This window comes from Rhinatrema bivittatum, chromosome 4 (assembly GCF_901001135.1).
Source record: "Rhinatrema bivittatum chromosome 4, aRhiBiv1.1, whole genome shotgun sequence".
Lineage (NCBI taxonomy): Eukaryota > Metazoa > Chordata > Amphibia > Gymnophiona > Rhinatrematidae > Rhinatrema > Rhinatrema bivittatum.
In genome coordinates, this window is record NC_042618.1 from 2539310 (window position 1) to 2566131 (window position 26822).

At 46.8% G+C, this 26822-nt stretch overlaps 1 protein-coding gene across 3 annotated transcripts in view; it reads left to right on the top strand.

The window, feature by feature from the left end:
• The window catches only part of ADCK1 (aarF domain containing kinase 1), a 175543-nt gene that overhangs the window by 91750 nt on the left and 56971 nt on the right, over window positions 1-26822 (top strand). For all 3 annotated transcript variants that reach the window (XM_029597676.1, XM_029597673.1, XM_029597675.1), the window contains 3 exons: window positions 14839-14997; window positions 16160-16318; window positions 26023-26139. In XM_029597676.1, the coding sequence (XP_029453536.1) occupies window positions 14839-14997; window positions 16160-16318; window positions 26023-26139 (435 nt within the window). The remainder of the gene's footprint in view (window positions 1-14838; window positions 14998-16159; window positions 16319-26022; window positions 26140-26822) is intronic.

The window sequence follows — 26822 nt, forward strand, 5'->3', positions numbered from 1 at the left end:
GCCTGTGTGTATGAGCCTGCATGCATAAGAGAGAGAGTGCCCTTGTGTGTGTGTGTGAGCCTGCATGCATATGAGAGAGAGAGAGAGCCTGTTTGTATGAGCCTGTGTGTATGAGAAAGTGAGCCTGCATGCATGTGTAAATTGTGAGTGTTTGAGAGAGAGCCTTTATGTGTATGAAAGAGAACCTGCATGTGTGTGTCTGCATGGTCACCCTCAATGATCTAGACTGCTCCTCTCCTGACATGGCTCTCGCTGCATGGAATAACATTACTAATAAAATAGCCAACGAAACATGCCCCATAGTTAGTAAAGATCTCCACCAAGTACAAGCATCCAAGAAACCATGGTACACCCCCAATCTAAAAAGAATGAAAAATGACCTCAGACTGAAAGAGAGGACATGGCGCAATGACCCGACCCCACAACATGCCTCACTATACAAATCTACCCTCCACAATTACAGACTCTCCACCCTCAAAATGAAACGTGATTTCTATGCTACCAAAATACATGAATACAAATTCAACGCCAAAGCGCTATTCTCCTATGTTGCTAGCCTAACTAAATCTGTTCCACATATCATCTCCGATGAAGATGCTAAAAGTAAACGCGAAGAACTTGCCCACTTTTTTCAGGACAAAATAGCAAACATTCTTAGCCATCTCCCCATTACCCCCACCTCTGTGAATCCCCTCCCGCACATTCCCAATGCCATCCTAGATTCCCTTGATCTCTCCTCCCCTAAAGAGATTGAATCCATAATGACCAAAATCAAACCTGCAACCCACTCCTCTGATACCATCCCTACTAAAGCCCTGCTATCCATTCCTCACATCTTCGCCAAACCATTAGCCAACATAATCAACTGTTCGCTCTCTCTAGGCAAAGTCCCGGATACGCTAAAACATGCTGTGGTCAAACCTCTCCTCAAGAAACCCACCCTTGACCCCAAAGACCCATTCAACTACCGCCCCATCTCCAACCTGCCCCTTATAGCAAAAATCATGGAAAAGGTGGTTAATGCACAACTCATGGACTAACTCGACATCCATAATATCCTACACCCATCCCAATTTGGTTTCCATAAGCATCGAACACTGAAACCTTACTACTCGCTCTCTCTGATACCCTCCTCAAAGACACTGACCAAGGTCAAGGTTGCATCCTTGCCCTCCTTGACATTTCAGCAGCGTTTGATACGATCAGCCACAATCTTCTCCTTTCTCGTCTTTCTGAAATAGGCATTTCAGGTACAGCCCACCTTTGGTTCAAATCTTTCCTCACCAATAGACAATACACTGTTAAGATAGGAAACTCCGAATCCTCCCGCATACCCCTCGCCCAAGGCGTCCCACAAGGTTCCTCCCTTTCCTCCACCCTCTTCAATATATACCTTTTATCCCTCTGTCACCACCTATCTGACTTGGGCCTCAAATTCATTTTATATGCTGATGATATCCAAGTCCTCATACCTAAACAAGAATCCATCACCAATTCCTTAAAATTTTGGGAGCAATGCCTCTCCTCCATAAGCACCCTCCTCACGAACATCCATTTATCGCTCAACACTACAAAAACTGAGCTGCTCATCATCTTAAATCCTCAGAACACCAGGCTAGCCCCCCCCCCCCCCAGTTACCTCCCCCTCAACTCGACCATTACACAGCCATTTTTACGTGACCATGGGGTCATAATTGACCAACAATTCAACTTAAAAAAACACGTCAGTACAGTCCTAAAAGAAGGCTTCTATAAGCTCCACGTCACGAAGAAACTCAAACCCCTTCTCCACACACATGATCTCCGCACAGTCATACAAGCAACTATCTGCGCAAAAATGGATTACTGCAACTCCCTTCTCCTGGGACTCCCGCACGCTACCATCAAACCTCTTCAAATACTGCAGAATGCAGTTGCCAGAACCATCTCCAATACCCGTAAATCTGATCACTTAACCCCTGTCCTTAAAGATCTTCACTGGCTCCCTATTCCCTCACGCAAATTGTACAAAACTCTTACTATTATCCATAAAGCCCTCTACCACCACAACTCCAACTGGCTTGAAGATCCCCTGCGCTTCACCATTCACAACCGCCCCACTAGAACTTCTATCAAAGCAACCCTACACACCCCCTCCCTCAAGAATGCCCATCTCACCTCCACCAGGGAGCGAGCCATTTCCGTGGCTGGTCCTTCCCGCTGGAATGCTCTCCCCTCGGAACTTCGCTCCGAGCCCTGCCAGTACAAATTTAGAAAAAAGCTAAAGACCTGGCTCTTTAAGCAGGCCTTCCCAGCATAAGTCTTCCACCTCCCTCTTCCCCCCGCTTTTATCATTCTACAATATATATTTTATTTTCTCCCCTTACTGTTGTACCTAACCAACTCCGATTATGTTATCGTTATGTTTATTGTTATCTTATTACTGCCTCTCTATTACTCCTTTATCCTTATAAGTTAATCTATATATATATTGTTATTTGCACCCTGTTCCCTATGCCCTGTTCTCTGTATTTTCTCTCTTAGTTCTTTGCAAACAGATATGATGTACCCACAAATGTCGGTATAAAAAAGTTGTTAAATAAATAAAATAAAATAAATAAAAATGTGTATGAGAGAGAGCCTGTGTGTGTGTGTGTGAGCCTGCATGCATATGAGAGAGAGAGCTTATGTGGGTGTGAGACAGACCGAGCCTCCATGTGTGTGAGAGAGCCTGTATGTGTATGAGCCTGTGTGCACACAAGAAAAAGGGCCTCTGTGCGAGAGCCTGCATGTATATGTCTGTGTGCATATAAGAGAGAGAGATTGTGTGTATAGGTGTCTATGTGCATATGAGAACCTGTGTGTGTGAGCCTGTGTGCATGAAAGAGAGAGCCTGTGTGTAAGCCCTCATGCATATGAGAGAGAGAGAGCCTGTTTGTTTGAGAAAGAGAGAGCTTGTATTTGTGTGAGCCTGCATGTGTATGACAGAGAGAGACGCTTCGGGTGAGTCCGTGTGCATATGAGAGAGAATGCTTGTGTGTGAATTTGCATGTATACGAGAAAGTAAGAGCCATTGTCTATTTGTGAGCCTGCGCACATATGAATGCAAGAGTTAGATCACCAGCTTCTGATACAATGCTTAAATGACATCAGCATTGAAGGCACAGTCCTGAAATCATTTGAATCGTTCCTAGAATACAGAGCACTGTCCATCTCTTGGGCCAACAAATTATCCTCACTCAGAGCTCATCCGTGGAGTACCTCAAGGTTCAATGTTTTTCTCAATCCTTTTCAACATCTGCATTCATCCAATCTGTGCTCTCATCCAGTCCTTCAACACTGAATTCAACCGTTTTGCTATGCATCCAACTCTGCATTAAAATAGGATTAGATCAAACCTCATCCATTTCCAGTCTTAATGATTGTCTTGCAACAGTAGCCCAGTGGCTCAACAACCTCAAACTCGGCCCTTCCAAATCAGAACTCCTCTGGCTAAGCTGTCAAGGACACCCCTTACTATTTCTATACCCACCCTTCCAGGAGCCTCCTTAAAACCTAAGGGCCGGATTTTAAAAGCTCTACGCGCGTAAATCGGGTTACGCGTGCTGGGCCTATTTTATAAAGGCCCTGGGACGCGTCTCCGTCCCGGGGCTTTACAAAAGGGGCGGGGCCAGAGGCCTCCGGCACAGCGGCCATTTGCTGCTGTGTCGGAGGATCGCATGCCGGCACGTGCAAAAGGTAAGATAGAGGTCGGGGGGTTAGAATAGGGCTAGGGGGTGGAAAGGTTAGGGGAAGGGGTGGGAAGGTTAGAACAGGGGGGAGGGAATGGGGGAAGGCCGCGGGCGTAGGCGCACCCAAGATGCACTAGTGTGCACGCCGACCCCCGATTTTATAACATGCGCGCGCATGTTATAAAATCGGGCGTACATGTGTGCGCCCACGCGTATGTTTTAAACTTTACCCCTAAGTCTCAGGGGTTCAGTACAGAGTTTGGAGGTTCCACTCAATCAAAACCTTACAATGGAAATCACATCCCAGCATTAGTAAGGACTTCCTTGGTGCACCTACGCCAGATTCTCCCACTGTGCGACTATTTTAATAAACACATCCTTGCTACCCCGATACATGTATTAACCAGGAGCCGCACTGACTGCTGCAATCTCAAATACCTCCAACTCCTACAAAGTACGGCTGCCAGAACTTTGGTAGGGATCAAAGCCACTGACCACATAAAACCAATCCTCTGTCACCTGCAATGGTTCCCAGTTGAAAGCAGGATACAGTTCAAAACGCTTTCCTTCATCTTGAAATGCGTGAATAGCCCGGCCCATGAGTATCTTTCCTCACTCCCATTCTTCTGCCTTCCAACAAGAGAACTTTGATCCTCCCAAATTGCCCTTCTAACTTCTATTCTTCTGGCTTTTACCAGATTAACCTGTACAGGACTTTGTGCATTCAGCTGCTGTGCCCCAAAACTATGGAAACAAGCTACCCCTAGTCCTATGCCTTCAGGAGGAAAGGCAAGGTAGGCTCTTGCAGTAGAGTGGCCACTGGAGAAACCACATAATTAGCCTGCTACTGCAAAATGTACAACCTGCTGGACCATCAACCTTCCAGAAGCTTCTCCAGCTCTTTTAATAATTTCAAGAAAGCTATGGAGTGCCTGCCTTCAGTCTTGGCTATCTCAGTGCTCCTGCCCCAGCCCCTCCCTTCGCAAATAGCCTGCAGGGAACAGGAGGGAGGGGTGACGTTGGGAGGGGACAGAGAAAACAGTCCGAATGATTGATTTCTGAAAGAACTTTTAAATCAAACCGTTTAGTATCCACATGGTTTCCAGTATAGTTAGGTATCTCGCAAGGCCACCTTATTCAGTATTTATTTAGTTCCTGTTTCTCAGCTTTTTGCTAATTTGGGAGTAGGATACTGATGATATCCAGTTTTTATTTCATTAGCTGGTACATTTGCTAACATTTCAAGGTGCTTGAAGGTGATAGAACAATGAATGTTTGATAACAGATTAGCTCTAAATATGTCCAAGACACAAATGATCTTACGACTGTCAGGGCCGGTGCTTCCATTAGGCAAACTGGGTGCTCACCCTGAGTCCCAAAATCTTGCCAGCACGAGGCACAGAGGGGGGTGCGGGGCCAGGAGCAGTGCTGAGCTGGAGCTGCTGCCAATAGGTAGGTTAGGAGGAGAGGGGGCGCAGAATCGGAAATGCTCTTGCAGCAGTCCTGCTTACCATGCAGACTTTCACTCCCCAAAGCACGGTCATCCTTCATCTATTTCTTCGCAAGCGATGACGGAATTCAGTCTCTTACTTTGTGCACAGGTGAAAGTCCTAGTGAGGGGATCGTTCAAACTGCAGCTCCTTAGAAGGCTGTAATTTTTAAGCCAGAAACAATTTTGATCAGTCTGGCGAGCCCGTATTGTATCAGCTGCATATCAGCCTACTGGGGGTGTTCTGAAGACCAGCAGTCAGCTGCTCGGCTCTTAACTGGTACTGAGCATAGTACATCAATGCTACGATCACTTCACTGGCTACCGGTACAATGCAGAACTGGATTCGAGATTCCTTCACTTATTCACAAGGCCTTCAATCACACTGCCTCTGGGTGCGTCACACTGGGCAAGAAATTTTCACAAAAGTCATGTTACGGAAATGAAATTAGTCAATTCTTATAAATTTCCATGTGCTAAACATGAATGTGACTGTGAAAATGCAAAATTGGCTCTAGTTTTTTTGTAATATGCAATAATATAATTACATCTTGTATTGTATGCCAATAGTAGGAGACCTACGGTTAATACCGTTTGAAAAATGAAGTCATAGGCTACGTCTTAGATTTCTTTGCTTGTCTCTTGTACACCTGTTTGGGAGCATCTCTGCGGAGTGTCCAGCAGTAGTCAGCCAGCATGAATATTTCAAATGCTCACCCTTTCTGACTGGGCTTCCTATAGTACACTGCTGACGTCAGCTTACTCAGCAGCAGCATGGCAGTAGAACTGCATTGCATCAGAAAATGATGTAATAAACTCTGGATGATGTGTGCATGATGGTATTATGCAATATGATGCAATATTACATGATTCTAGGCTTATTTACAGTCCTACTGGATAAATTTACATGACTAAACATAGAAAGTGAACTATATTAAATATCTTCAAAACGAGAGCCAATAAAAACTTTTCATGGTCATATTCGTGTTTAGCACATCAAGATACTACAGAGTAGGACCTTTTTAGGTCAGTAACACTTTCATTGTTGCCCATCTGTCAACCCCAGCGAGCTCTGAGATCCACAGGTTGAAATTTGTTGCATGTCCCTTCATCATGATTTTAGCACTTAGATGAAATGCGAGCAAGAGGAAATCTTTGCGGTAGGCTGGCCATAAGTAATGGACAGCATTACCTGATGAGTTACATAATAAACCTTGTGTTTTGTTCATTTAACAAATTATTAAAAACTTTATTTTTTAAACAGACTTTTGCAACAGCTAATTATTTAGGATACTCGGTTTATTAAGAGCCTTTGGTTAGCTACCGTAGTTATGAAAGATCATTAGAAGACACATTTGTGATACTGAGCATGAACAACTCTGTCTTTTTTTTTTTTTTTTTTAATATGTTTTATTGTATGTATGAATGCTTGGCGGGTTAGAAATATCTTATATAAATAAATACAGCTGATGTTAATGTAATTCCTGGATGGAGAGATGTCCCTTTAGCAGAATTCCCTCTTTATACAAAGATTCTGGTACCTCCATACGTGGCCAGCCACTCGCCAGCTGCAATGCTTGGAGATGTTTTTGGAAGTATCCTACAGAAGCCTTTAGGACTGGCACTACTGCTGACAGATTTCAAACTTGTATCTGTTACCGTGTTCCCAATAATTGCACACACAATTTTCTGTGTAATTGATAGCGTGACACACTGCTGATGCTGAGGGCATTGTCAGCTTGCATAAGATCATTTACTCGCAAAGACCAGGATGAAAAGGATGGTTGCACCATGTTTCAAGTCACAAGAAAAGTTACATTTTACAATTAAGTTGGTAACTTATGTTAGGATTCGTAGGTTTTGTGGACCCTTGGTGTTACAAGCCCGGAGGTGGACCCTTGTCCCGAGGTAAGGTTAATGCTACCAAAGAGAGAATCAACCCTCTCTGGTCCCTACCGTCGGAGGGCGAGGCTCGAAGATTCGGTAGAAGAATGAAGACTTTGCCCTGGAAGCTCGTGGTTTCCCCGGGAGGAGCCCATAGGAACCCGGCCGCTGGGACTTAAGATACTCACTGAAGACTGAATGTAGGTCTGGATGCAGGCCCCTCCTGCAGGTCGTGGATTCCAGACGGCTGGTGCCTCCAGCAGGTCGTAGTCAGTCCAGAAGTGTGAGTCGAAGAATAGTCAAGAGCTGGTTCCAGGGTCAAAGTCTAGAGAAGGATCGTAAGCCAGTCCAGAAGCAAGTCAGGAGAATGGTCCGAAGCCAGTCCAGGGGCAAATCAGGAGAAGGGTCCAAAGCCAGTCCAGGGTCAACCAAGGAGTCACCGCAGCTGGTCCGAAGATCAAGGTCAAGGAAGCAGTCCAAGCGAAATCAGAAGCAGGACGGGGAACGGAACCAGGATACGGAGCACAGGAAACTCCCTCAAGAGCCTCAATCCCAAGGCAAGGTCTGAGGAGCAGACCTTGCCTTAAATACCTGAACCAATGGAACTTCATCAGGAAGAAGCCACAACAACTTCCTGTTGTGGCCCTTTAAAAGATCTCTTCAGCTGCGCGCGTGGCTCTTAGTAACACAGAGGGGGAGGAGTCAGCCCAGCGTCGCCGGACCATGCGGCCAGGTTCAGTAGCGGCAGCGACCGTGCTTAGAACATCGAAGGGGGCAGCCTGCTCTCGTAGAAGCCCCAGTGACGGCCGTACCTTGTGGGCAGGTATTTGGCCCCGGTCGCGGACCACCACGGCTGGCGGCCATGATAGCGTGGCCCGGCCCCGGTTGCGGGACACTGCTGCCGGTGGCCATAACAGTACCCCCTCCTTTAGGCCTCCCCCTAGAAGGCTTAGGTTTACCAGGGTGTTCAGAGTGAAAATCCTTGCGAAGAGTCTTGTCCAATATGTTCTTAGCAGGCTCCCATGAATTCTCTTCAGGCCCAAATCCTTCCCAAGCTAGGAGGTATTCCTATGTGGTGCCGCGTTTCCGGACATCAAGCACCTCACGTACCTGGTATATAGTGTCCTCCTCAGCCCTGAGCTGAGGTGCTTCAGGAACCTTACGCGTAGGCCAGGAGAGGACCAAAGGCTTCAACAGAGACGTGTGGAAGGAATTGTGGATTCTTAATGTGGCCGGCAGACGGAGTTGATAAGTTACTGGACCAAGCTGTCACAAAACCAGAAATGGTCCAATATAATGGGGAGCCAGTCGCATGGAGGGAACTCTCAAACGGATGTGCCTGGTACTTAGCCACACTTTTTCTCCCGGGCGAAACCGTGGAGCAGGTTGCCGATGTCTGTTGGCAAATGTCTTAGCGGTACGAGCTGCTTTGCGAAGCATGTGTTGGATATGAATCCAGAGCCGCCGTAACTGTATAGCAGTGAGCTGGGCTGCCGGTGATGGCACTGGCAAGAGCAAAAGCAATGCCGGCCTGGGTGGACGTCCAAACACAATCTGGAATGGGGAGGCTCTCGTAGAAGTACCTGCATGAGAGTTTTGAGAGAACTCGGCCCATGATAGAAGTGTCGACCAATCGTCCTGACGGGAGTTGACAAACATCCAAAGGAATTGTTTTAAAGTACAGTTGGTACGTTCTGCCTGACCGTTTGCTTGTGTATGAAACGCAGTGGTATAGTCCAAGGAAATGCAGAACTTCTTACAAAGATTGAGCCAGTAACGGGCTGTAAATTGAGGTCCGCGATCGGATGCGATGTGTTGAGGAAGTCCATGAAGACGGAAGATATGAAGCATGAATAGTTGGGCCAAGCGAGGAGCGGACGGGAGGGAGGGTAGTGGGATAAAGTGGGCCATTTTTGAAAATCGATCCACTACTACCCATATTACTGTGTTGCCTTCCAATGGCGGAAGGTCCACAATGAAGTCCGTGGAAATATGTGTCCAAGGTTTCTCGGGTATAGGTAATGGTTGTAAAAGCCCCCAAGTCTTCCCAGTAGTAATCTTGTGTTGTGCACATGTTGGGCAAGAGTCCACATATGCTCTAATATCCTTACGCATCTCAGGCCACCAATAGTATTGTTGAAGGAGTGTTTGTGTCCGAGCTCTTCCTGGATGTCTGGCTAACTGCGAGTCGTGCCCCCAGGCTAGTACTTTATTATACAGTCTTTTGGGCACCACTGTTTTACCAGGTGGGACAGTAAATGTTGCCAAAAGGGTGATGCAGGCCGGGTCTATAATATGTTGGATAGGCTCCTCAATATCCTCTGCAGAGAAGGATCAGGATAAGGCATCTGCCTTAATATTCTTGTTAGCAGGTCAATAATGCAGTTCAAAGTATAATGACACTGTCAAAAAGTTTTAGTTATCTGTAAACCAATACGATGTGCAAACGGCTATCGGTATATAAAAACCTATAAATAAATAAATAAATAATAATAATAATAAATAAGTTAAAGCGTGTGAAAAACAGCGCCCACCGAGCTTGACACGGGTTCAGACGTTGGGCCTGTTGGAGGTACACCAGGTTCTTATGGTCCGTGTAGACTGTAATACGATGCTGGGCTCCCTCCAGCCATTGCTGCCACTCTTCAAATGCCAGTTTAATGGCAAGAATCTCTTTGTCACCGATGAAGTAATTTTGTTCGGCCGACGAAAATTTCCTAGAATAATATGAGCAAGGATGAGAAGTTCCTGTGGTGTCATTCTGGCTTAGGACAGCTCCTACCTCTTCAGCTGATGCATCCACCTCTACTACAAACGGACGTCTGGGATCAGGATGCCGAAGGCAAGGTTTTTTGAGGAATGAGTTCTTGAGCGCCCGGAACGCTTCTTCAGCCTCTAAAGGCCAAGCCTTAATATTAGCCCCTTTGCGAGTAAGAGCCGTGAGAGGTGCCGCTAATTTGGAGAAATTCAGAATAAAACTACGATAGTAGTTAGCAAAACCAAGAAGTGCTGGAGCGCACGTAATCCATTAGGTTGAGGCCATTCTTGGATACATTTTAATTTGGATGGATCCATCTGAAAGCCATGTTTGGAAATAATATATCCCAAAAATGGTAGGGACTCTTGCTCGAAAATGCACTTTTCAATCTTAGCATAGAGATGATTTTCTCTTAGACTTTGTAACACCAGAAAAACGTGTTGTCGATGCATCTGTAAATTAGAGGAAAAAATCAAAATGTCTTCTAGATAGACTACAACACAGACATAGGGCAGGTCTCGGAATATCTCATTAATGAAATGCTGAAATACTGCCGGAGCGTTAGTTAATCCAAAAGGCATGACAAGATATTCATAATGTCCATCCCTGGTGTTGAAAGCCATCTTCCACTCGTCAGCCTCTCGAATCTTGATGAGATTATACGCTCCTCGAAGATCCAATTTCGAGAACACCTTAGCCCTCTGTAGACGGTCGAAAAGTTCAGCTATAAGCGGCAATGGGTACTGGTCTTTGATAGTAATGGCATTAAGCCCACGGAAGTCTATACATGGACGCAGGGTCCCATCTTTTTTCCCAACAAAGAAGAAGCCAGCCCCGGATGGAGACTTAGAGTGCCTAATGAATCCTTTCTGTAAGATATATTCTGACATAGCACGGGTCTCCACAGCAGATAATGGATAGACCCTACCATGAGGCGGGGTAGGATGCTACAATCGAATTCTCGATGTGGAGGCAAAATGTCAGCAGCCTTTTTGGAAAATACGTCTGCAAACTGATTTTACTCTGGCGGAAGGTCCTCAAGACGGGAAGTGCAGATGAAATTACAGGAGGAGCTTGATCCATTAGTACAAGTCTCTTGGCATGCTGGACCCCAGTGGATAAGATTTAAAGATGTCCAGTCAAACTGGGGGTTGTGCTGTTGCAACAATGGAATACCAAGAACTATAGGATGGATGGCTTTCTGGATGATATAGAAGGAGATACTTTCGGTGTGGTTCGGTGTAATGTGGCACACCATCGGAACGGTATGATGAGTTATCCTCCCCGGCAGGGGATCTCCATGAATGGAAGATACGATTAACGGCTTTGGACTCAAGGAAGTAGGAATGTGTAGTTGCTCAACCACATCTTGAAGAACAAAATTTCCACCGGCTCCAGAATCTACTAAAGCCAGAGTAGAGAATTGATGATCTCCAAAACACAGGGTGACATGTAGAGTTAGTGGGGGAGCTGGGGAAGTGATGCCTGGGGTTAATCCCCCGATGGAGCCTAGGCTTGGGAGTTTTCCGGACGCGTTGGGCAACGAGCAATGAGATGACCCGCTCCTCCACAATATAGGCAGAGACCTGCCTTGCGGCGTCTTTGCCATTCTTCAGGGGAAAGAGGTCCCCGACCCAATTGCATAGGTTCTTCCATAGTCCCTTCTGGGGTAGATGCGGTTCGTGAGACGGAAACTGAGTGAGAAGGAGTAGTACCTACCATGTGCCTTCTTATGCTTGATCCCTCACAAGCTCTTTCCTGTAGCCGGCGGTCGATCCGGGTTACCAAGTCCATGATGGAGTCCAATGATTGAGGTAACTCCCGGGCTGCCATTTCATCCTTTATTCTGGGTTATAGACGCTCCAGGAATATGGACCAGAGACAGTTCTCCTCCCAATGGAGTTCAGATGCCAGGGTCCTAAATTCAATGGTATAGTCAACCAGTGGCTGCCCTACTTGCCGAAGCTGTAGAAGCCCAGAACCAGCAACCACCTGTTTCCCTGGATCGTCAAACACCGCTTGAAACAATTCCAAGAATTTAGGAAGATTTTGTAAGACTGGATCTGACCATCGCCAGAAGGGAGAAGCCCAGGCCAGGGCTTTACCCTCTAACAGAGACAGGATATATGTAGTTTTTGTAAGAATTATTTATTTATTTATTTATTTAAGGATTTATATACCGGAGGTTCCTGTATAATATACATATCACCCCGGTTTACAATGAACAGTAACTATCATCATGAACAGTAACTATCATCATCAAAGAGGGAGGCTTGAGGATGAAAGTGCATGCTGCATTGGTCGAGAAATTCCTGACATAAGCGAGGTTCACCAGCATAACGTGAAAGAATAGGCAATGGAATCAAAGCACGGGTAATACCCTGCATCATAGATGGTAGTGGTACTGGTGGAGGAGTTGTCTGAACCGCAGCCAAAGAATCCAGATGGGCGTTGAGTTGCTCCAGGAAGGCTGCCATAGATTCCAATATCCGTTGCTGCTCCATGACTTTCTGGGCCAGTCCAGGAATGGCCTGACGAGCTGAAGCCTCTGCTGGGTCCATGGCCTTGGGATTCTGTTACGAGCCCGGAGGTGGACCCTTGTCCCGAGGTAAGGTTAATGCTACCAAAGCCTCTCTGGTCCCTACTGTCGGAGGGCAAGGCTCGAAGATTCGGTAGAAGAATGAAGATTTTGCCCTGGAAGCTTGTGGTTCCCCCGGGAGGAGCCCGTAGGAACCCAGCCTCTGGGACTTAGGAGACTCACCGAAGACTGAATGTAGGTCTGGATGCAGGCGCCTCCTGCAGGTCATGGATTCCAGACGGCTGGCGCCTCCAGCAGGTTGTAGTCAGTCCAGAAGTGTGAGTCGAAGAATGGTCAAAGTCCAGAGAAGGATCGTAAGCCGGTCCAGAAGCAAGTCAGGAGAATGGTCCGAAGCCAGTCCAGGAACAATCAGGAAAAAGGTCCAAAGCCAGTCCAGGGGCAAATCAAGAGAAGGGTCCAAAGCCAGTCCAGAGTCAACCAAGGAGTCACCGCAGCCGGTCCGAAGATCAAGGTCAAGGAAGCAGTCCAAGCGAAATGAGAAGCAGGACGGGGAACGGAACCAGGATACGGAGCACAGGAAACTCCCTCAAGAGCCTCAATCCCAAGGCAAGGTCTGAGGAGCAGACCTTGCCTTAAATACCTGAGCCAATGGAACTTCATCAGGAAGGAGCCACGACATCTTCCTGTAGTGGCCCCTTTAAAAAATCTCTTCAGCCACGCACGCGGCTCTTAGTAACACAGAGGGGGAGGAGCCAGCCCGGCATCGCCGGACCAGATGGCAAGGTTCAGTAGCGGCAGTGGCTGCGCTGAGAACGTCGAAGGGGGCAGCCTGCTCCCTTAGAAGCCCCAGTGACAGCCGGACCTTGTGGGCAGGTATTTGGCCCCGGTCGCGGACCATCATGGCCGGCGGCCATGACAGTGCGGCCTGGCCCTGGTCGCGGGATGCCACAGCCGGCGGCCATAACATGTGGACCAAGATGGGGTTGATGCTTCCTGAGGGGTTGGGCCCCAGGTAGCATCCCCACCGTCGGCAGGCAGAGTTAGACGAAGCAGTGGTCGGAGTCAGAAGGCAATCTGTAGAGTGGTCAGGCGTAGCAGTGGTCAGAGTCTGGAGACAATCCGAAGCGTGGTCAGGTGTTGCAGAGGTCAGAGTCTGGAGACAATCCGAAGCGTGGTCAGGCGTTGCAGAGGTCAGAGTCTGGAGACAATCCGAAGCGTGGTCAGGCGTAGCAGTGGTCAGAGTCTGGAGACAATCCGAAGCGTGGTCAGGTGTTGCAGAGGTCAGAGTCAGTAGGCAGGAACACAGGCAAAGCAGTGAGGCAAACAACTGAACACATGAACCAGTGTGAACTGTTGCCAAGGCGAGTCCTGAGAGTCAGGGCTCCCCTAATATAGGCCCCTGAACCGGTGACGTCAGAAAAAAGGGCCCACAGCCGACATGCCGTAGGCCCTTTAAATAATGTAGAGAGGGGTGCACGCGCGCCTGGGAAGTCGGGTGCGAGGGGCTGACGGCGTCGTTGTCTCTTGCCGCAACTCGTGATTCTCTGGCGGCAAACAGAGCCATGAAGAGGAGGGCAGCACTGGGAGCACTCCCCCTGCCGTGCAGTGGATCCAGGGACCACCCCTGGCAGGGCGGCGGGAAGGTGAGGAAGGCCGTGGCGAGCTCTGCAGCCGGCTGACGTAACAACTTATTTGTCTTGATAAGTTGTTGATTTTTGTTCTTGGCAAATTTTGTATTCGTACATAATTTTGAAATATTTTTTAAAAATAAAAAATCTGAAGGGTTTACAATAAGAAACTGATTTTACTAGTCAGATGTTTATGCAGAATTATGCAAATTTGTCACATAATTTCTGCATAATTTTGAAAAATGTGCCATCGGAATCTGGGGGCTCTGTTTATACCTTCGTTTCAAACCCTTTGCTCCTGTAATCCCCCCACCTCCTGTTTGTTCCTCTTGGGATTGTAAACTGTGACACGATCGTAAGAGGAATTTCAATTTGAGCGTAATCTATTTTGAGACTGGCTTGGAAAGGCGGAATATTATCTGTTTAAAAATAAATAAAGGAAAGTCAGTGATCCCTAACTGATGATTAGGGAGAGTCGGCCACCTTAAATGGTGGAGTAATATCTTATACTGGAGTATCTCGAGGTTTTCCTCAGGGACATGAATAGTTGGAGACCTACCTGTGCACCACCATGCCGACCTCTCACCCTCCCCATCTCTCTGTCTCTCCTTTTCCCCAGTTCTTTCCTTTCCTTGGATACTATTTCACCTGATCCTTACAAAATAAGACAAACTTGTGTTTGGTAAGATACCCCTAGGCGATGGGTAAAAGCCATCTCGTTCTAGTACGTAATTCATGGAGTAAAGCGGACGCATCTGTTTCCAGTAACATCGTATCTAGATGTTCTAATGTCAGCTCTTGACTGATAAGCTTTCCCCTCTTCTTGGCAGATCCAGGAGCTGTTTGTGAGCTTTGAGGAGACACCCCTGGGTGCAGCCTCGCTGGCCCAAGTGCACAAGGCTGTGCTGCGTGATGGAAGGACGGTGGCAGTGAAGATCCAGCATCCCAAGGTGCAGGCTCAGAGCTCCAAGGACATTTTCCTAATGGAGGTCAGTGCAGGTGTGCGTTTCTGAGGTTCTGTGCATACTTTGTCTTCATCCCAATTCTGGTCTCTCTCCCCTGTCTGTTGTGTTGCATTTCAGTTGTCTGCACAAGGATTTCTGTTGTGTGGGAAAAACCGGCAGAGCAGAGGTGCTCATCATAGGAGTTGATAGCACCTCCTCTTCACGTGGCAGCCATAGCAGACCTGTTGCTACAAAGGGACGGTGAAATGACTCTCAGGGGGTCCTTTTCCAAGCTGTTTATGCATGAGCCGCATTTGCGGAAGGCGTTCCAAGGATGTGGGTTGCAGGGCACTGGAAAATATCACCTGTAGATGTTTTCACATCTCTGCCTGAGATAAGTTATTATTTCCCATGAAAAATCTACCCACACCAAAAGGAGGTGCAGATGTCCGTGGGTGCAAGTTTGAAAGGGAAAGTATGCAAGGACTTTCCCCTCTGAAATATGCTGGGAAGCCTTTGGTAGAAGGAACCTGCAGAATTTGCAGTAAAATGGCCACCTCACAGCACACAGTTTCTTTATGAATTCCCCTTACTCCTGAAGTATGTAGAGTCCATTCTATGCACAATGAAGAAAGAATCCAAATGAGACAGACCATCCTGGGAAGCACTTGGGGCTGCAGGTACCCTCACTCGCATGCCCAGCTTTCTCGGTTACCTGCAGATACCCTTACCTGCATGCTCAGCTTTCTCATGTTCCCATAGGTACCCTCGCCTGCATGTCCAGCTATCTCGTGTGCCCGCAGGTACCCTCCCTCACATGCTCAGCTTTCGCTTGTAGAACTCTCTCATTCTCCTGCGTTTCTTCCTGACTATATGTGGCCCCACACTTCAGCAGATTTCTCATTAATGCCCTTTGATATTCCTAAGTGTTGAGACCTAAATGAAAGCCTCCGTACTCTGATTTATGGTCAGTGATGGTGGATGTGATGATCTCCTTTGTAATCACTTGGCGGGGGGTTGATGTTCCTCTTGCTGTCTCTTTTCCTTTTGTGTAATGGGGTCTTTAGACTGACCTCGTTTCCCCTCTAATAGTGGTTAGGACTTCGGATCTTGTGCGTTTCTCTCCAGAGCTTTTCTTCCTGTCTCTGCTTGGATGGCGCTAGGATTATGGCTCTCGGTGTTGAGGTTTTGCTTGATTGCTCTGCAGATTCTCTTGAAAGTTGTCAAGTGGGTCTTCCCTGACTTTGAGTTCATGTGGCTGGTGGACGAAGCCAAGAAGAACCTTCCCCTGGAGCTGGACTTTCTCAACGAGGGGAAGAATGCTGAGGCAGTTGCACATATGCTCAAGAAGTTCAGCTTCCTAAAGGTGAGTTCAGAGAGGAGGGTCTAGGCAATGTATCCTGTGTCATGCACTGAAGCAGAAGTGGAGACCCCATCCCCATACAGTCAAAAAGCAGGGCTGATCAGCTCCTGAGGAATCTGTTTCTCAGGATATCCATCTTGGATATTCATGAGGCTGGTGGGCACATCTTATCTCTTGAAGCTCATGTTCCAGAGCTTGAGACCTTTCACATCTGCAAGTTACATATTGTCCTTGTGTTCAGAAGAGGGTATAAACTCTTAAAGGCAGAAACAAGGAGGTCAATATTCAAAAGCCGTTTAGATGGATAAAGTAATAGTTATCCATCTAAATGGCTTACCTGGCTATATTCCACCTTTATCCAGCTAAATTCTGGCTGGATAAAGGCGGAATATAGAGACGGACAAGTTAGGTGCGATCTAGGGGCATAACTGGGAGGAATTGAGTTAGCCGGCTAAGTTAACCAGTTGCTGTATTACTTAGCTGGCTAAGTCTGGTTGAGTCAAAAAACTGTCCTAAAGATAGCAGGCTATAGTTATCCGGCTACCTAATTAAGATAGCCAGCTATATTCAATAGTGTGGCTGCACTGTCGAATATACCTCCAATGTTAGCTAGATAAGTTTATCTGGCTAACTTTGCTATCCGGACTATGGTTGAATATAGATCTCAATATTGTATAGTGGTGATTTTTCAAACTGTCCACCTAAGGTAAAGTACCAGTGGATCTTGTAGCTAATTTTCAAAGTATATACCAATGAATCCCTTAGAAAACAGTCATGAAACCAAAGTTCTTGATAGTATAGCTTGGGGTAAGAACCTTAGTGCATGCGTAGGGAGAGTAAAATCTGGGATAAGCACAGAGGATCCTTAGTACTGGGATAAATAGGGTAAAGCCTGAGATAAGCACAGAGGATCCTTAGCTGTGGGGGAGTGAGGGGTAAAGCCTGGGATAAGCACAGAGGATCCTTAGCTGTGGGGAGTGAGAGGTAAAGCCTGGGATAAGCACAGAGGATCCTTAGTGCTGGGGTAGGGAGGGTAAAGCCTGGATAAGCACAGAAGATCCTTAATGCTGGGGGAGTGAGAAATAAAGCCTGGGATAAGCACAAAGTATCCTTAGTGCAGAGGGATTAAGGGGTAAAATCTGGGATAAAAACAGAGGATCCTTATCTGTGGAGTAGGATGGGTAAAACCTGGGATAAGCACAGTGCTTTGAGAGAGTTTTCTATGAAGTCAGACTAGTTTGGTGGCAGTGAACAAATAGATAATTAAAGCACAATGAGATTGCACTGATCAGACATGCAGAAATAACCAAGGCTGTTGAAATGCTTAAAAATATATGTTAAGGGGTCAATATTAAGTTTCATGTTGTGGAAGTCTGGCAACTAAGATTTAATGCTAAAAAATGCAGATTAATGCATTTAGGATACAAAAACCGAAGGGAAAGGTACAGTATTGGAGGTAAAATTCTTCTAAGCATAAAGGAAGAGCAGGATCTGAAGGTAATTGTATCTGATTATCTTAAGATAGCCAAACAGGTGGATAAAGCAATGGTAAAAGCCAGAAAGATGCTTGGCTGCATAGGGAGAGGACTGGTCAGCAGAAAAAGGGAGGAGATATTGCCCCTGCATAGGTCCCTGATGAGATCTCACTTGGAATACCGAGTACAATTCTGGAGATCCCACCTTCAAAAGGATATAAACAGGATGGAGCTGGTTCAGAGGGAGGCTGCTAAAATGGTCAATAGTCTTCATTCTAAAGCATATGGGGATAGACTTAAAGATCTAAACATGTACACACTAGAGAAAAGGCGAGATAGGGGAGATACGATAGAGACATTCAAATATCTCAAAGGTTTTTCAGTGGAGTAATCTTAGGAAATATTACTTTACAGAGAGGTGGGGATGGGTGGAATAGCCCAGTGGAGGTGCTGGAGCAAAAATTTAAGAAAGCATGCAATAATTACAGGGGATCTCTAAGGAAGTGATGAGAATTATAATGCTAAATTAATTGGACGGATGGGCAGACAGGATGGGCCATACGTTCTTTTTCTGCCATCATGTTTTTATGTTTCTATTTCTGCCTTCTGAGCTCAATTTACAAGAAATCATATGACTTACAAAAATCCAGTCTTATTAGCATATATGAGATAAAATCATAATACCAACCAGTTGGAAAATGTTATGCAAATAAACAAATTAACCCATTGGTGTTTAAGTTTAAGGGCGGTGACCTATTCAACTGAGTGTAATGGCACAGAAGAGCTGAGCTGGGAATTTTACTCTGCATTCCTTTCTAAGCTGAATTGCTCTTATTATGAGATATCTTCTAATAAAAGACTAAAGATTTTTCTCTTACTGGCTGTTGGTATTGTGTTTATAAGCACCACCAACACTGAGAGGATCCTTAGTGCTCGGGAACAGTGAGAGGCAGAGCTTGGGATAAGCACAGAGGATCCTTGACTGTGAGGGATAAAGCCTGGGATAAGCACAGAGGATCCTTAGCTGTGAGGGAGAGAGGGATAAAGCCTGGGATAAGCACAGAGGATCCTTGACTGTGAGGGAGTGAGGGATAAAGCCTGGGATAAGCACAGAGGATCCTTAGCTGTGAGGGAGTGAGGGATAAAGCCTGGGATAAGCTAGGAGGGCCCTCAGCGTGGTGATGACTGGATAAAGCTGGAGGTAAGTTAGGGTCTGTAGTAAGAAGGGAGAATAGACAGAGACTGGATGGAGCTTGTGGTCTTTATTTTCCCTCAGATTCTAGGTTGTTCTTGTCTTCCCTGAATCTTCCTGTGGGTATCTTTCATGTGCTGCCTCTCCAGTAGGTCTCGAGTGGGTTTCCTTCCTCACACAGAATAAGTCTCAACTTAAACCAACCCAGCAGTTTGTCATTCTGTGTCTCGCTCAGCAGCCCCAGTGAGCAGACTCCGAGCCAGAGGACCTTTTTCCTTTCTCTCGGGCCGATACAGTAAAAATCGTGGGAGAGCGGGCGAGCGCACAGGACACTCTCCTGTGCGCGCGATAACAGTAAATACATTTATTTAAATTAGGCCTGGTGGTAAAAAGAGGCCATAGAGACTCTAGCGCGTCCCTAGTGCCTCTTTTCGGATAGGAGCGTCGGCTGTCAGAAGGTTTGACAGCCGATGCTCAATAATGCCGGCGTCAGTTCTCGAGCCCGCTGACAGCCACTGGTTCAGAAACTGGACGCCAACAAAATTGAGCATCCAGTTTTCAACCCGCGAGCCGCGGGCCTATTACAAATTTTTTATTTTTTATTTTTTTAAACTTTCGGGACCTCCGACTTAATATCGCCCTGATATTAAGTCAGAGGGTGCACAGAAAAGTAGTTTTTACTGCTTTTCTGTGCACTTTCCCGGTGCTTGGCTGCACATTTTACTTTCTGTATCACGCAGGAATAACTCATAGGGCCATCAACATGCATTTGCATGTTGCGGACGCTATTAGTTTCAGGGGGGTTGGACGCACGTTTTGGACACGCTATTACCCCTTACTGAATAAGGGGTAAAGCTAGCGTGTCGAAAACGCGCGTCCAAATGCCGGCTAACAGTGCGCTCCGCCATGTTCCTCCTTCATTAAACGGTGTTTGAGCTAGAGGAGTGTCCTAGTGGTTAGAGCAGTGGGCTGAGTCCCAGGAAAGCCAGGCTTGAAATCCCACTTCTGATGCTCTTGGTGATCTTGGGTAAGTCACATCACCCTCCATTGTCTGAGGTATAAAGTCAGGGCCCGATTTATCAAGGCTTTTCTCCCATTCTGTGTCTCTGGGAAGTAAACAAGTCCCTTAGATTGTAAGCTCTCTGGGACAAGGATCTACCAGCTGTCCCTGAATTGAATTCACTTTGTGCTCAGGTTTGGAAAGGCGAATGTGGAGGTTCGGGATCATTAAATAACGGATTCTTGTCTATGGCTTCAAAGGCAGCCATTCATTAGCCCTAAAGCAATAGCAATGTGCCTGCATCCCCTCTGTAATTAGTGCAGCACTGGATTGCAGTGGAGCTGTAAAAGTCTTTCAGTCACGCAGTGCCTGCATCCCCTCTGTAATTAGTGCAGCACTGGATTGCAGTGGAGCTGTAAAAGTCTTTCAGTCACACAGTGCCTGCATCCCCTCTGTAATTAGTGCAGCACTGGATTGCAGTTGAGCTGTAAAAGTCTTTCAGTCACACAGTGCCTGCATTCCCTCTGTAATTAGTGCACCACTGGATTGCAGTTGAGCTGTAAAAGTCTTTCAGTCACACAGTGCCTGCATTCCCTCTGTAATTAGTGCACCACTGGATTGCAGTGGAGCTGTAAAAGTCTTTCAGTCACGCAGTGCCTGCATTCCCTCTGTAATTAGTGCACCACTGGATTGCAGTGGAGCTGTAAAAGTCTTTCAGTCACGCAGTGCCTGCATCCCCTCTGTAATTAGTGCAGCACTGGATTGCAGTGGAGCTGTAAAAGTCTTTCAGTCACACAGTGCCTGCATTCCCTCTGTAATTAGTGCACCACTGGATTGCAGTGGAGCTGTAAAAGTCTTTCAGTCACGCAGTGCCTGCATCCCCTCTGTAATTAGTGCAGCACTGGATTACAGTGGAGCTGTAAAAGTCTTTCAGTCCCTCAGTGCCTGATGTAAGAGGGCTGAACCCAGTGGCAGCGCTCTGCTTGTCTTCTGTCAGATCCTGCACCCTGAAATCCGGGGGGAGACAGAGTCCATGCAGAGGGAGTAAGGTCCTAACTTAGGGTGGCCCACAAACCAGCTCAGCCTTTCGGCAAGTAGCCAAAACGGGCAAATTAGCTGGCAGACAGACATTCCCGACAAATATTCTTTTATAAATAAACTGAAACCTAACCGGTATAGATATTTCTTTATAAGCATTTGATATTCTGCCTTCTGAAGGTAACAAGGCATTGAGTACATGGTGGTCCTGGGGGAATTCTGCAATACTGCGGATCGCAGAATTGCCAAACTCTGCACAGAAAATGGCAGAGGAGACCCCAGCACGCCGCAAACAGAACGCACCATTCATGGCGAAGATGAAGGCCCTCAGTGCGCCGGTCGCGATGAAGATAAAGGCCGCTGGTGTGCCTTTCACGTGCCTCAAACGAAGCACGCGCGCCGTTCGTGGAGAACATGAAGGCCCCTGCGTGCCTTGGGATGCACTCCACGTGCGGCAAAGATGAAGGACCCGGTGAGCATGAATGTATGTAGAGAGGTGTGTATGAGGGGGAGGGATCTGAGAGAGGGGAGGAGGGTGTGAAGGAGTGGAGGGGGAGGGAGTGTGAGAAGGGGGAGGGGAGGGTATGACAGGAGGGGAGAGTGAGAGAGGGGAGGGGGAGGGGGGTGAGAGAGAGCAGGGGAGTGTGAAAGAGACCAGGCAGGGTAAGCAGGGGAGTGTGAGAAAGAGGAGGGGGGTGTTTGAGTGTGGATTTCAGAGAGAGGGAGCCTATATGAGGAGATTGTGAAGGAGTGTGTGTATGTGTGTGAGAGATTGGGAGTTCGTGTGTATGTGAGGGTGCTAGCCTGTGTGATGGGACTGTGCATGTGTGAGACAGAGCCTGTGTGAAGGGGTGCATGAGAGAGAGACATAGGTAGCCTGTGTGAGGATGTATGTGTGAGACAGGGAGCTTGTGAGAGAGCATGCAAGAGAGAGGGCCCTGTATGAGGGGATGTGTGTGTGCGAGAGAGTGAGGAAGCCTGTATGAGGGTGTGTGCATGTGTATGTGAGAGGGGGAGGGACAGAGGGAGCCTGTGTGAGGGGGCAGTACTGAGAACAGGGACAAACTCTGGGAGTGGAAGGGGTTGAGCCTAGAGGTGGAGGGGAGAGATACTGGCAGGTGTGGAGGATTTGGGGCCTGAGAAGGCAAAGTGGCCAGGGGAGTAGGGAAAGGGAGTGGAAGGGACACTCTTACAGTGAATTTCTAGGGAAATTGTGCTCAAAATATTTAAAATTCTGCATCTTTAAGTAATAATTTTTTTCTGTATTAATTCAAAATGTAACTACTTAAAGACTGTCATGTAAATTGTGGTATTTTGACCAATATAAAGTTTGCTGAATTTTAAGATTTTGTGCACAGAATTTATATTTTTTATGCACAGAATTTTAAGATGTTTTGCGCAGAATTTCCCCAGGAGTAATGTAAGTAATGGTTACATATGGATATGAGAGGGGGTAGTTTGCAAGGAAAAGGATAGATTGGGTACATTAGGTAGGAAGTGGGCAGAATGGGTATAAATTGCGTAGACATTGTTAAGAGCGATGTTAAGAATCAGACAGAGGTCAGATTTACCTGCCCTTAGCCTGAGTGACTCAATAACTCAGACTGAGCCCGTTAGCTCAGGAGGATGAAGAAACGCAGTACTGCAGCCTTTTCAGCTTTTAGAGCAACCTCCACAGACTCAGCTGCTTTCTAACCTTGAGATTTGCTTCAATGAAGGTTTGGGATTTTTTTTTTAATTAGTATTATTTCTTTAGGTTTAAAATCCCAGCTTTTTCCTTTCATTTCAAGGTGACTTACAATAAAATCATCACAAACAAATATAGAACATTCCAATAAAAAAAACCTAATGAACAAGATAATAAATCTCAATCTCCAACAGGTGAGCCAGCCTGCCAAAAGCCACCCGCGACTCTTTCAAAACTGTAGGTGCCCTCGGATCCATGGCAGAGCATTGGAGAGTGCAGGAGGCAAACGCCAAGCCGATGCAAGCGCTGGCGTGGTGAAAAGAGCTTGCTGCGGCCACCGCGGATCCTCTGCGGCTCGTAGCACAAGAAGAAGGTTGCCAGAGCAGCGGGCACCTGAACACTGTCTTCAGACCTGTAAACCTGGAGCCGGATTCCGCAGGAAGCCGGTGCGATGTCAGCAGTCTCGCTGCCGTGTTTTGAAGGAGTTGGAGCCGTTTTATACCAGTGTCCGCAGTGCTTTGCTCTAAAGATTTACAACGATCCAAGTGACTTCTTAACCAACAGATAACCAGAGCTAAACCTATCCTGTTGAAGAAGGCGCGAAGCTGCCGAATTCAGTGCAGGCTCCAAAATGCATTTAGAGCCACTAAAGTTTCCTGCCACTTCGCTGATGGCTAGGCATCTAGTTTCACCCCCAAACTACAGCCCACATCCTTTGCTGTTGGGCAGCCTAGTATGCGTGACTAAACTTTTCTACACACAGTGTGAGTAGATTAAAACTGGAGATGATCCTTCCAGAACGGATCTCACATGGCCATGCACTTCCTCTTTGCTGATGTCACTTCCTCACAGGATCAGCCTGGACCCTGCTTTCTATTGCCCAGAGAGCAGCACCCTGTAGCAGCAAAAGGGCAAGGTTTGGAAAACCCTCAGGCTGTTAGGGGTGCCCCAGCTATTTGACCATTGGCGCTTGGCTGTGTAGCACTGGACATGGTTTTCAGCAGAGAGTAGTGGGCCTTGGGCAGTTGTTCTGTTTTATCCACGCTCGCTGCTTTAAAGCACAGCCTGGCCCAGCTGTCCCTCATAACCCGTGGTTTCTCTTTGACCTGAACCCCTGGAAGCTGCTCTGGGAGAACAGCCAGAGCTTTCCGAGGGGGCGAGTCCTGGCAGTAATGCCTTGTGATGAAGGTCCCATGGGTACATCCCAAAGGTTTCCCTGCACAGGAGCTGAGCCTTTTTCAACAGAAAGGAGGCTCTAGAACGAGGGATCATGGGATGAGAGTGAAAGGGGGTAGATCAGGAGTAATCTTAGGAAAGATTTCCTTACAGAGAGAGGTGGATGCGTGGAAAGCTTCCCAGTGGAGGTGGTGGAGATAAAAACAGTGTCTGAATAGAAGGAAGCATGGGATAAATACAGGGGATCTCTCAGGGAGTGATGAGAATTAAAATGCTAAATTAATTGGATGGATGGGCAGACTGGATGGGCCATACAGTCTTTTTCTGCTGTCATGTTTCTGTTTGTTTACAGTAAGTTATTTTTTCCTTACTTGGGGATCTGCTTCAACGGCAGGGGGAATGAAGAAAAGTGGATCTATATACAGACAACAACCAACAAGGACTGAATTACATAGTCTGGATAAACAAATAAGCATGGGTGTAGCTTGCTTATTGCGGCGGTTACTACCCCTAATTAATTAAGCTAGATATTTCACTTAGATGCAGTTCCAACACTGCTCTCTACATCAGTGGCGGGAGTGGAAGGGAAATAGAATCAAAAGGTTACTAAGAGCCAAGAGTAACAGATAAGTATGTGAGAGAAAAAAAAAGCACGAAGCTTGCTGGGCAGACTGGATGGGCCGTTTGGTCTTCTTCTGCCGTCATTTCTATGTTTCTATGTATGTATCTATGTATATCCAATTCTTTAAAAAAAAACAAACAATATTGTGTGATCTCTTGGCGTCAGAGAAAGCTGGGAGCATGGAGTTACTATAACCGTGTCACAGTATGTATGTATGTATTTATTTATTTATTTATTTAAAATTTTTGTATACCAACATTCGTTAGGAAAACATCACATCGGTTTCCATGTAACATAACGTGGCCAACGGGGCTTTACAATGAAACTGATAGGAGAACTGGGTAGAGGGGAAGAGGGGGGAAAACAAAGGTAATACTGTACAAATTGAAAAGCGTAATAAAATGGATTATATATACGCAATGAAACGTTATATACAGGTGAATTATTTACAATAAAAATTAGGGAAGGGAGTTAGGAAGTGGGGAGAGCGGTAGTATGCTTGGGGGGCGAGGGGAGGGGGGGGGGTTGGAGGTGTGCTTGGGGGGCAGGGGGATTGGAGGGGGGAGAGGAGTGACAAGTTGGGGGTTCATGTGTAGGCTCGAGTAAAGAGCCAGGTCTTGAGATTTTGTCTGAATTTTTTGGCGCAGGTCTCAAGGCATAGATGGGTGGGAATAGAGTTCCATAGGGAAGGTGCAGCTAGGGATAGTGCACGTTGTTTGGTGGTGGTGAGGTGAAAAGGTTTGGGAGATGGAGTGTGAATATTTGCTGTGTAGGGTGTTCTGGTAGGTCTGGAAGAGAAACGGATGTGTAAACTGTCTGAGAACCAGAGCATGTCAGGATTGTGGATGGCTTTATGTATGAGGGTGAGAGTTTTAAACTGAATTCTGGCAGTGATGGGAAGCCAATGAAGTTGTTTAAGAACTGGTGTTATGTGTTCGTTTCTACGGGAGCCAGTTAATATGCGTGCAGCTGCGTTTTGGAGTAGCTGAAGGGGGGCAAGGCTGTTCTTCGGGAGACCTAGGAGTAAGAGTAATCTTGTAGGGCGGTTCTAAAGTCGTTGAAAGGCAGGATGGGTTTAAGTTTTTTGAGAGTGTGTAGTTTGTAGTAACAGTCTTTGATGGTGGAGGAGATACATTTCTGAAGGTTGAATTGGGGGTCAAGTGTGACACCTAGGTCTCTTACGGTTTGGGAGAAAGTAGGGACGGGGGGGGGGGGGGTGAATTGGCTGAAAGAGTAGGTAAGGAGTTGATGGCTTGAGGTGAGATGATCATAAGTTCAGTTTTATTAGGGTTTAGGGCTAGGTTGAGTTGGGTAAGGAGCTGGTTGATGGATGTGAGGGCATTGTCCCATCTTTTTAGGGGGACAAAGTTATGCAGGATTTTCATGCTGTGCTATGGGAGGTGCGCTGGGTGCCTGGCTCCTGGGGGCTACTGAGAGAGAGATGCACTGAGAGAGTCTCGGAGAGTGCTTCCTCTATCTGATCCTTCATCACCAGCTTAATTGTCTTCTCTTTTCAGGTACCCAGGATTCACTGGGAGCTGTCCAGCAAGCGAGTGCTGGTGATGGAGTTTTTGGAAGGAGGTCAGGTGAATGACAGGGAATACATGGAGAGGCACGGGATAGATGTGAACGAGGTAAGGAGGAGCCTGCTTGGGTGCCGGGATGAGTCACTCTCTGCTTGTGAATGTACTGACAGGCTGGTCTCTGGGCAGATGGTAGAGCCCACAGCTCATGGCCCTGACTTTGGCAGGACCACAAAAGTGTATTTCTTTGCTTCCCAGTTTAATCTGCATGGAAAACGACAGCAGATAAGACCTGCAAGGCTGATCTACTCTACCCATTTCTATTACAATGCCAGAGTCTGCCTGGTCTCCGGCTTTACCTGCTCATCCTCGTACCTAAGAAACATGATGGCGGAGAGACCATATGGCCCATCCACACCAACTATTCAGCTTCATAATCCCTACCACTCCCTCAGACATCCCCTGTATTTATCCCAGGCTTTCATATATTCAGATAATGTTCTGGTCTCCACCACCTGCACTGTGTGATCGTTCCATGCATCCACCACTCTATCTGTAAAGAAATATTTCCTACGATTACTCCTGAGTCTTCCCCCTTTTACCCTCAGCAACTGACCTCTCGTTCTAGAGCCTCCTTTCCATTGAGAGAGGCTCAGCTCCTGTGCAGGGAAACCTCTGATATATTTGGATGTCTCTATCATATCTCCCCTATCTCGCCTGTCCCCCAGGGTGTACATGTTTAGACCTTTAAGTCTATCCCCCTAAGCTTTAGAAGAAAGGCCACTGACCATTTT